Here is an 11,043-nt window from a genome sequence, read left to right as displayed (position 1 = left end):
CCCACCCGGAAGGGTCACAGTTTCTAGAGATTAGCAAGATTTATGTGGAAGAATATTTAATTTGCTCAGGAAGGGGAAGAGGGATCATCTGTGGTTTTATTTCTTAAATATCTCTCTCTACTCCAGAAGGGTCCTTTTTTTTTGTTTGTTTTTTGCCAGAAAGGGTCCAATATAAATTAGAAAGAAGGGAGGAGGTTGCTGGGAGGGTGGCCACGAGCATCCCTGGAGCACACACTGCTGGGCAGGCTCAGTCCCACCCAAAATCCTGCCCTGTCATCTGATAAAACTTCATGTTGAAGGGTCTGTAAAACTCCCGCAGGCGCTGGACCACCTGAGCATCGATTTTGGGGTGAGGTCTCCCCTTGGACTTCCCCAGGCAGCGGGGTTTGCTGCTGCCCTCCGGCTTCTTCAGGCAGGGGAAACCCTTGGTCTCATTAAAAAAGAAATGTTTGGCTGTCACCACCCTCTGGAGCCCCAGAAAGTCCTGGACACGCCCCATCTCCCCCGCCGGGTCACTGACGAGCCTCTCCCCGCTGACAAAGAGGAATTTGGAGAGGGGGAAATACTGGAGCCAGTTATCCAGGTGCTTGGCGTAGATCCCGATCCTCACCGCGCTCCAACTCGTGTCGATCAGCCCCGTGCTGAGGTTTTTGAAGGCCAGGGCCTGGAAGCTGGGGATGGAAGGGTTTTTGGAGAGGGTCTGGGTGTAGTCCGAGATGGCCCGGGTGACCGGGTTCCTCACCACCACGATCAGCTTGGTGTCCCTGGACATGCTGTAGATGCGCCGCGGTGCCTCCTTGGTGACGAAGTAGCTGGGGGTCTTCTCCATGGTGATCTGGCCCTCCAGGGTCCGTGGCATCAGGCTCCTGGGGACAGAAAGGGACACGAGTCAGGGCTTGAAATATGGTTGCTCTTGACCTGATGCCACCCTGGGGCAAGGAGTGCTCCAAAACCCCCCTTGGGGTGTCCCTGGGGGAACGGTGGTGGAGCAGGAGGATGAGGATGAGGATGAGGATGAGGATGAGGATGAGGATGAGGATGAGGATGAGGATGAGGATGAGGATGGAGCTTCCCACTGGGCTGCAGCTCTTGGAAGTGACCTTTTGGGCTAGGATGTGATGTTTCAGGGATCCCCATCTCAGGAGAGCTGGGTCCCCAGGCAGGAGGGGACAAGACAGACCAGGCAGCATCTGTTCTTTATGTAACGGGAAAAGACTTGAGGTTTCTGGGATTTTTTTTCCCCTGGACGCAGGAAAGAACACTTGATTAAAAGCATTTGTGATGATGCTGGGCTCTGCACAACTCTCTCCCCCAAACAAGAGGAAAAAGGCACTTATGGATTCCCCTCCCCCTGCAGGGACCTTCTCCTGCCAGCACAGCCACAACTCTGGGTCCCCTCTCTGGGGACAGCAATGGGGCAGTGACATCCCGTGGGAACCTCCCCAGGAGCTGCAAACTGGGGGCCAGCATCATCCTGGAGCCCCCTCAGTTCTCTGTGGTCCCACCTCCCACTCAGGACCCACAGCCACGACCCAGTCACAGAGAGGTGAACCCCAAACCTTCCTCTCCCCTTGGCACCCCCTGAGGGCTCTCGGATGCCTCTCCAAGGGCTCCGGGACCTCTCTGGGATGTCTCCTCTCTTCCAGTCAGGGAAGGAAATTGCAGATTACAGATGTGCTCCCAGGGGCCCCCCCTTAGATTAATTACCTCCTCTCTTGAGGTAGCAAGGGGCAATAACTCACAGCCCTGATAAAAATGCAGAAAGCTGCATTAAACACAGATTAACAGCCAGAGCAGGCAGGTAATGAAAGCAGACTTTAAAAAAAAAAAAAAAAAAGGGCCAGGATAACTTCCTAGGGTTAATTGCTTCAGGATTTGGTTGCAGAGGAAAAACTCCTCCCAGCAGCCAGCTGAGAGCCCGCGGTAAGGGATGTGCCCGTCGGAGGAGAACCTGGCTGATAAATAAGTCTCCAGCCCCAGAGCATCCCTGGGGAGGGCTCTGCCCACAGCCCACCCCAAACCGCCGGGCAGGGGCTCCAGCAGAGCCCACGGAGCCCACCCGTGCCAGGAGCGGGAAGGGGGGCCCCAAAACCCCCGGTAAAGTGTGGGGGATGGGTGCAGCCTGGATCAGGGCTTGCACGTTCTGTTTTTTCACGAAAAGTGGAGAAGAAATCCTGCCCTCACCCCCCAATAGCAGGGGGGTGGTGATGTTTGTGATCTTTTAAGGTCCCTTTCAACCGTTGATTCTATGAAAATGGGAGGGGAAAGGTCTTTAATTATTAAAAACAAAGCAAAACCAAAAAAACAACCCAAACAGCAAACGAACAAACGAAAAAAAAAAAACCAACCCACCAAGCACTGTCATAAAAAAATAAAATAAACTCAAAAGGTAAAAAAATTAAAAAATAAATAATAAAAATAATAAAACTAATAACAAAAATAATTAAAATAATAAAATAAAATAAAAACTAAAAAATAAAAATAATAAAAATAATAAAAATAAAAATAATGAAAAATAACAATTAAAATAATAATAAAAATAAAATAAAAATAATAAAAACAATAAAAACAATAAAATAAATAAATAAATAGGGAAAAAAAAAAGGTAAGAGGGACTGAAAGGCGAAGGGATTTCTGCAAGAGGGGACATAGCTGAGAGCTTTCTGCATGGCCAAAGTGACTCTTTCGAGGTGATGAGATGGGTGACAGGGGGGACAAACCCACCCGGGCCGGGCCAGGGGCACCCAGTGGGTGCCGGGGACCTCCCCCCCTGCAAGGCAGGGTGACAGGCTGCCCGGACCCGGCTCAATGAGGGACAGACCTTTTCTGTGTAAATGTAAAACAGTTTGGAACCGGGAGAAGGGGAGGGGAGGGGACACAAGGCTGGGGACAGATTTATCCTCTCCCGACAGACACCCGGTACCCCCCGGATCTGCATATGAATCGCCCCAAAAGGTTGATCAGAGCCGGAGGGACAAGGCTGCCTTTGTGGCCACACAGCAGCTATGAAGCTGTTAAACTGGGACCAGTTACAGCAACTTTTCCATACTGGTCCTTTCCTTTCCCTCCGCAGCATCCAGAATTTCACTGGGAAGCAGGGAAGCAAGGAACATCCCCGGGGATGGGATGTCGGGAGGGATGGATCCCCCCTGCTCCTGGCTATGCCAAGGACATCCCGGCTGCCGGGGGGGTGACCCCCTCCTCCCCATATCCCCCCACAATCCCGGGGGAAGGTACAGCGGACCCCCTGCTCCCCATAGAATCACAGAATCCTAGAATGGGCTGGGTTGGAAGGGACCTCAGAGCTCATCAAGTCCAACCCTTGCTCCACTCCCCCCGTGGTTCCCAGCCCATGGCACTGAGTGCCACATCCAGGCTCTTTTGAAATAGCTCCAGGGATGGAGAATCCACCCCTTCCCTGGGCAGCCCATTCCAATGTCTGATCACCCTCTCCAGAAAGAAATTCTTTCTCATGTCCAACCTAAACCTCCCCTGGCACAACTTGAGACCTCTTGTGCCCTCTTGTCTTACTGATACCTGCCTGGGAAAAGAGCCCAACCCCCCCCTGGCTCCAGCCTCCTTTCAGGGAGTTGGAGAGAGTGATGAGGTCTCCCCTGAGCCTCCTCTTCTCCAGCCTCAACACCCCCAGCTCCCTCAGCCTCTCCTCATAGGATCTGTGCTCCAGTCCCTTCCCCAGCCCAGTTGCCTCCTTTGGACCTGCTCCAGCACCTCAATCTCCTTCCTGAGCTGAGGGGCCCAGAACTGGACACAGGACTCAAGCTGTGGCCTCCCCAGGGCTGAGCACAGGGGCAGAATCCCTTCCCTGGACCTGCTGGCCACGCTGTTCCTGAGCCAGCCCAGGATGCCATTGGCCTTCTTGGCCACCTGGGCACACTGCTGGGGGTTGGGGACATGTGTGGCAGCCCTGCTGTCCCCTCAGCTCCTCCTCCATCCCCTCCTTTTTCCCGGAGGTGGAAGCAGCAGCGCATTTGTTAAAACCCCACTGCAAACCTTGGAAGGTTGAACTCACCACCGGGAGCAAATTAGCCCGTGTTCCTTTTCATCCCTAATTACTGCCAGCTCCCCCCTGCCCCTTCGGAGGAGGCAGCGGGTGCCCCCAGCACCCCCCGAGCAGACAGAGCCCCCGGCGCTCCCTCCGTTCGGTTTGATTTTTTTTTTATTTTTTTTTTTTCCCACCCATTCAAAAATGTGCAAATGAGGCCAGGGCTTCCCAATCAGGCCTGGTCGGGAGCTAATTGGCTTTAAGCAGGGGAACCTGAATATGCTAATGAGGGCAATAACGAGCCGGTGATGCTCCTGGAAAGGGGAGCCGAGCCCCCAGCTCCACCGGCGGCTGACTCGAGACACGTCAATTAACAACAAGGAAGATAATTTATTAATGCTCCTTGGCACTCCCCCAGCTCTTTGCTCCTAATTACGGTTTGCTACATGAAACATCCCGGAGGCTGACCGGGTCTTGCTCCCTGGAGCATCCCTGCGTGGCATCCAGCGTCATGAGGGGGGATGGCTTTAAACTGGGAGAGGGGAGATTTAGGAAGAAATTCTTTAATTGAAGGGTGCTGAGCCCCTGGTTGCCCCCAGAAGCTGTGGCTGCCCCATCCCTGGCAGTGTTGAAGGTTGGATGGGGCTTGGAGCATCCTGGGCTGTGGGAGGTGTCCCTGCCCTTGTCAGGGGGTGGGAAACGACAGGCCTTGAATTTTCCTTCCAGTCCAAACCATTTTGGGGTTCCATGACTCCCAGCAGCAACATTTCACTTTACAAGAAGCAGAGATGGGGTTCGAACAAAATAAAAAACAACACCAAACCCCCTGCTTGGGTTGAAAGAGGGGAGGAACAGACCAAGGAGGTGAATCCCCAGAAACCCTCCCCAAAACGCGGGGTGGCACGTGCCCTGCCTCGGGGGGATTTGGGGGTGCTGGGCTGGGGCTGGGTGCGGGCAGAGCTCTCTCCATCCCTCCGGAATAGGGGCAGGGCAGCAATTAGAAATCCTCTTCTGGCGGCTCCTTCCCCCGTGTCCCTTTGATTCCCGAGTCCCGGGGCCACGGGGACAGCCTGTGGCAGGTGTCTTGCCTGTGACCCGGGTCAATCGAGGGCTCTGATCTCCAAATGACCCTTTCCCGGCAGTGAATATGTCCCCGCGCTCAAACAGCTTGCAGATGAAGGAGCAACAGACTGGAGATGATTTATTCAGGAATTAAAGGTTCAGTACCCCCTTTAAAGGCCGCTCCTCGGCACTGTCAGCCTTCATTGCACACAATTAAAGGGTTTAGCTGCCCCAGCCCGCCACGGCCCTTCCTCCATCCCTCCCTCCCTCCCTTCCAGGGGAATGAAATCCAACAAAACCAACCCAACCCCCCTCTCCCTGCAAGCCCCCACCCAGCCCCGCGCTGCTCCCCACTGCAAAGCACGGGGAAACTCAGCTCACGAGTGGCCCTGAGCTCCGGGGAAGCTGCTGCAGCTCCGTTCTCTACCAGGGACCAACTCGGCTCTGGGGATGCAGGACCTCGGGTTTTGTCCCCGCTGGCAGGAGGGGATGCTCAGGGTCCGGGTCGCCACGAGGTGGTGGCCACGGTAGCCCCGGTGCCACCTTGCAAAGCCCCTTCCTGGGGGCTTGGCGAGCTGGTCCAGGAGTCCTGGAAAGTTCGTGTCTCCTCTTGGTTCTGCATCCCCACAGCATCCCCAGGGAGCCCCACACCAGCTCAGCACCTCCAGGTTCCGAGCAGGTCCGGTGCCGGTGCCGTGTCTGCTCCCACCCCCCCCAACCCAGCCCTCAAGAAAGAGGGGAGATAAAATTGTTACCGTCCGGATAATTTTTTTTTTTTTTTCCCTCTTCTAGAACGTGAGAGCTGATGGGGTGGGTTTGGAGGGGGGGTCGGGGGTGGGAGCATCGCTGGCGGGCGCCAGCAGCGGGAATTCAATGAAAAACTTCCTTCCTTTTAGGAAAGAAAAGGGAAAAATCTGCCGGCGGCAGCGCCTGCTGATAATCTCTTTCCAAAGCAGTAAATTTTCCCGCAGCTACCCCAGCAAGTAATCCGGCAGATTATTACACCTTTCAACAAAATCAGCCTTTTAAATCCACTCTGCCCTCGCCAGGCAGCTGCTGGTTTATGACCTGACTCGGTGTCTGAGCAGGAGGAAACACAAATTACGCTTTTCTGCAAGGCCCCGCTGACAAATTTTCCACCCCTGGGAAATGGAATCCTTGGGAGCTCCGCTAAAGAAGGAAAATTTACTCCTAAAGCTGCGTGGGGCTGCATCCCCACAGGGTGGGGAGGGGAAGGGCCCCCCCGGGTCGGGCACAACGTGGTTAAAGCATCCTTAGGTGCTTCTAAAGGCCAGAGGTTTTTTCCAGACCAGTTGGCCCCAGTCTGAGAGCTCCGGGCCATTCAGATGCAAAATTTATTGGTTAAAAAAAAGAAAAAAAGAAAAAAAAGAAAAAAAAAAAAAAAAAAAAAAAAAAAAAAAAAAATCTCAGGTCTTACATTTTCGATTGCAAATAGAAAGATACATGTATTGGTTTTCACTAAATTATATAATAATTTATATATAGTATATATACTATATATATTATTATATATAATAATAATAATTATAATAATATATTTAAATTTATATATAAATATATTATCTATTATATATAAATATATAATTATATATTTTATATATTTATATTATACACATAATATATAATTATATATTTATATATTTTATACAAAAATATTTATATATTTATTATTAATAATAATTATATTATTAAAACTATTATACATAATAATTATAATATTTATACCTAATTCTCTATAATTTTGGCGCTGCCTGCAGGACCTCGGCTTCCTCCACACTCCCATTTGAGCCAAAATCCACCAAGATTCCCAGAGCAGCCCCCACCCCCACGCATCCGTGGGGTGTCACATCCTCGGGGGGGTTGGGGACGACAGTGGCCACGGCGCCGTGCCAGCCCCAGCCACCAGCTCGCAGCTAATGAGCTCAGGCTAATCAGGCTAATTAGGCAGGACCTGCAGTGCCTCCAGGGGGATGGGGCTCCCCGGGATGGGGTGCAGGTTGGGGCATCCCCAGCAGCCCTGGGCTGGAGCTCCAGGTGGGTCCCGATCCCATCCCTGCCGCAGGTGCGGGAGCAGCGGGAGGGAGGAAGAGGAGGAAGAGGAGGAGGAGGAGGAGGAGGAATCCGCACATGTCTGCCGATTGACAGCTGCTTTGATTTGATCAGCAGATGCTGAGGAGGCAAGTCCCCAGAGCCAGGAATAATTTCAGCCCTGTTTGTGTTTATTTGATCTCAGGATGGGGCTGGCCCCCCCCCCAGCCCCTCGCAGGGCCATGGGGAAGGGGGTGCTGGGCTCTCCAGATGGCAGCTCCCAGGATGTCCCTTTCCAACACGTGTTCCAGGGAGGAAAAAACCCTTTGGGAGCTCTTCTCCATCCACAGCCCCTGCACAGCCAGCCCACCCAGCAGGAGGGGGCAGAGGGAGGGACCCCCAGCAGCTCTGGGGAGGAGAAGAGATCCCCCCCAACCTCCCAGCTTCTATCATAATTCATTTAAATATTTTTAAGTCTTTTTTTTTTTTTTTCTTTTTTCTTTTTTTTTTTTTTTTTTTCTCTTTACCGTTTCCTCTCTTTTAAATGGCGAAAAATGGGAAATTTGCACTTTCTGCAGCTCCCAAAATGAGGAACCCCAGGTCCTCCTCCAGCTGGTAAATCAAGCAGCAAAACTTCCCCCAGTCCTTATTTCAAACAAAGAAAAACTTCAACGTGAGCAATTTTCAAGTAATCCTCCTGCCCACAGCACCTTTCACTCCCAGTTTTGGGTTGCTCTGCTTGGAAATGAGGACTTAGAAGCCAAAGATGCTCCAAGCAAGGCAAGACCCCAACCTTGGCACCACAGTGACCCCTCTCCCACCCCCATCTGCCCACTCCACCCGTGGCAACTCCACCACCAGCATTTCAGGGAGGTTTCTGCAACCCTTTCCCAGCCTGGCTCTCCCCTGCTCAACCAGCCCTGAGCTTCAAACCCACCACCTTCTGAAATGCATCCAAAACTGTCTCGTTTCTACCTAAGCAAACATAAATCAGTCCTCACCCAGCAACCAGAGCCAGAGCTGAGGTCTGTGTGATGAAGCCACAGAAATCCATCAGCCCCGTTCCCAGTGACAGTTTTAAGCTCTCTTGGCCAGGTCCACAAAGGTTTTGGGGAACATAAAGCTTGCTGAAAGCTCTGCTGAAAGTGCACCTCACCCCCCCTGAACAGAACCTCCTTCAAAGGGTGCTCAGCCCTGCTCCATCCCAGCCTGACCAGAGCATCCATAGAACACAGATCCTATGAGGAGAGGCTGAGGGAGCTGGGGGTGTTGAGGCTGGAGAAGAGGAGGCTCAGGGGAGACCTCATCACTCTCTCCAACTCCCTGAAAGGAGGTTGGAGCCAGGGGGGGGTTGGGCTCTTTTCCCAGGCAGGTATCAGTAAGACAAGAAGCCATGATCTTAAGAATTTTTTCCTAATATCCAACCTAAACCTCCCCTGGCAGAGCTTCAGCTCTGCCAGGGGAGGTTTAGGTTGGATATTAGGAAGAAATTCTTTACAGAGACGATGATCAGACATTGGAATGGGCTGCCCAGGGAAGGGGTGGATTCTCCATCCCTGGAGATATTTCCAAAGAGCCTGGATGTGGCACTCAGTGCCATGGGCTGGGAACCACGGGGGGAGTGGATCAAGGGTTGGACTTGATGAGCTCTGAGGTCCCTTCCAGCCCAGCCAGTTCTAGGATTCTATGATCCCACCCCAGTGCCCCACAGCATCCAAACCCCTTCCCAGGAGCTGCCACAGCCACCAGGCAGGAGGACAGGAGCCAGCAGCTCCCATCCTGCCCTCACCCGTGGTGCTGGGCTGCTCTGAGCACACACCAGCTCCAACCAACCACCCAAAGTGATGCACGAGCTGTAGGGTTTGGTCCTACAAGGAAAGGAAAAGCCCCATATTGGTGCAAATACCTGAGGGCAGGGTTGAGGAGCTGGCAAGCTGAGTGGCATCACCTGCAGTGTCAGCTCTTGGCCATGGCTTGGGGACCCTCTCTGCTGGGGGCTACTGGGGGCTACTGGGGGCTGCTGGGGGCTGCTGGGGGCCAGGAGCAGATGTCCCAGAGCTGCTGGAGGATCTTGGCTGCTCCCATCTCCCCAGGGCTGCTCTAATGCCTCTGACAGCTTGGATGGGTGAGGGATGGAGGGGCTGCTGCCCACCTGGCCCTGGCATCTGCCTGATGGCCTGGAACAGGCAGCACTGGGTTACCCCTGGCTTCACCCCTCCAAAAGTGGTGGTTATCCCCCCACCCCTGGAGAGAGAGCTGCCTGCAGGGAAGCCAAGATGTCCAGACCTCCTTCTCCTCTTCCTGGCCACCTTCCAGGTGCCAGCCATGCACCTGAGAGGAGAAAGGTTTCATCCTGCACAGCTGAGGTGGTGCCCAGCAGCCCTGGGCAGGAGCAGAATGGGTTGAACAGGTTGCCCAGGTTGCTCCATCCCTGGCAGTGTCTCAGCCCAGGTTGGATGGGGCTTGGAGCACCCTGGGCTGTGGGAAGTGTCCCTGACCTGATCTTTAAGGTCCCTCCAACCCAAACTGTGCTGGGATTCTCTGACTGGAAACCCATCCCCTTGTCCCACCCTTCCCATCAATCCAACCCCCTGTGTCCCTTCAGTTCCTGCACCACTTTGCACCCTTCCCTCCTGGATTTGGGGCTCAGTGAAGGAAATTCCAACTTCAGACCCCTTTGGAATGGTCACCATCACTGCACCCAGCCAGTTCTCCCCTCTGGAGCTGCTCCCCAAAACACAAGTTTGGGTGCTGCAGCTCAGGGTGCTCCTGGCTGGAGGAGCAGTTCCACCTTCCCCAAATCCTTCAGCAACACAGCCCAGAAATCTGGATTGCTTGGGGTTTGTTTCAGGGTCCAATGCTGTCAGGCTGCTCTTGTGGGGATGGAAAATACATCCAGTTTTCCAGAGAAACAAAAAAGATTCCCCATCTGCGTCGAATTTGTAACCCAGCCTGGGGGGAGATGGGAAACAAATTTAGCTCTTTTTTTTTTTTTTTTTTTTTTTTTTTTTTTTTTTTTTTTTTTTTCCTTTTCACTATCAGAAAAAGCCCCACTTCCTGGCAAAGAACAGAGCTGAGCTTTGCCCTGGAGCCACCACCATCCCACAGCCCAAGTGGCTCCGTGCCATCCCATCCCTTGGCAAGGGGCAGGGAGGGACATCCTGTAGCATCTCATGGGAGATTTTCCAATTTAAATTGGGAGAGGGGAGATGGAGATGGGATCTTAGGAAGAAAATTCTTTGGGGTGTGGGTGCTGACCCCCAGAAGCTGTGGCTGCCCCATCCCTGGCAGTGCTGAAGCTTGGATGGGGCTTGGAGCACCCTGGGCTGGGGGAGGTGTCCCTGCCCATGGAACTGGATGGGGTTGAATATTCCAACTCTGGAACACCTGGGATTCTATGATTTAGGCAGAAGAAGGGAAAGGAAGGGTGGGAGTGGGAAAGGAGAGTCCTTGAGAGAGAACACCCCACCCTGGAGCACCCTTCTCCCCAACAACCCTGCTCAGCCCCTTCTCCTCCTCCAGCAAGAACGAACAAATCTTTGCTCCAGAGATAAGGGAGAAGGCCCAGAAACCCAGTTAAGCCCAGGCAGCAAGGCTGGGAGATGCTGGGATGGTGCTGGGTGCCCAGCAGGGCAGCAGCAGCCCCCCCTTTTCCCCCCTTCCCACCTTTGGATGCTCAGATGGTCCCCAGGCAAAGGAAATCCCCCACGGAGGAGGCAGCGTGGGTGGATTACGCACTTTGCTGCTGAGGAAAAAAAAAAAGAAAAAAAAGAAAAAAGAATCAAAGCTGCAGCTCCAGCTTCAGAGAAAAGGTTGTGGAGACATCAGGAAGGCTCTGGGAATACAGGGGTTTCTCCAGCTGGAGCAGTTGGCATCTCCACGGCCAAGGATGGAGTGGGGTGCAGGATCCCAGCATCCCAGCAGGTTTG

At 53.1% G+C, this 11,043-nt stretch overlaps 1 protein-coding gene across 1 annotated transcript in view; it reads right to left on the bottom strand.

Annotated features, from left to right (window-relative positions):
• HS3ST6 (heparan sulfate-glucosamine 3-sulfotransferase 6) overlaps positions 1-11,043 on the bottom strand; it is a 28,639-nt gene continuing 17,596 nt past the window's right edge. Inside the window, exon 2 of the mRNA XM_071760946.1 lies at positions 1-866. Coding sequence (XP_071617047.1) covers positions 248-866 — 619 coding nt within the window. The 3' untranslated portion in view covers positions 1-247. The remainder of the gene's footprint in view (positions 867-11,043) is intronic.

Source organism: Heliangelus exortis, chromosome 17, assembly GCF_036169615.1.
Source record: "Heliangelus exortis chromosome 17, bHelExo1.hap1, whole genome shotgun sequence".
Classification (NCBI taxonomy): domain Eukaryota; kingdom Metazoa; phylum Chordata; class Aves; order Apodiformes; family Trochilidae; genus Heliangelus; species Heliangelus exortis.
This window is presented reverse-complemented; position numbering and strand designations above follow the sequence as displayed.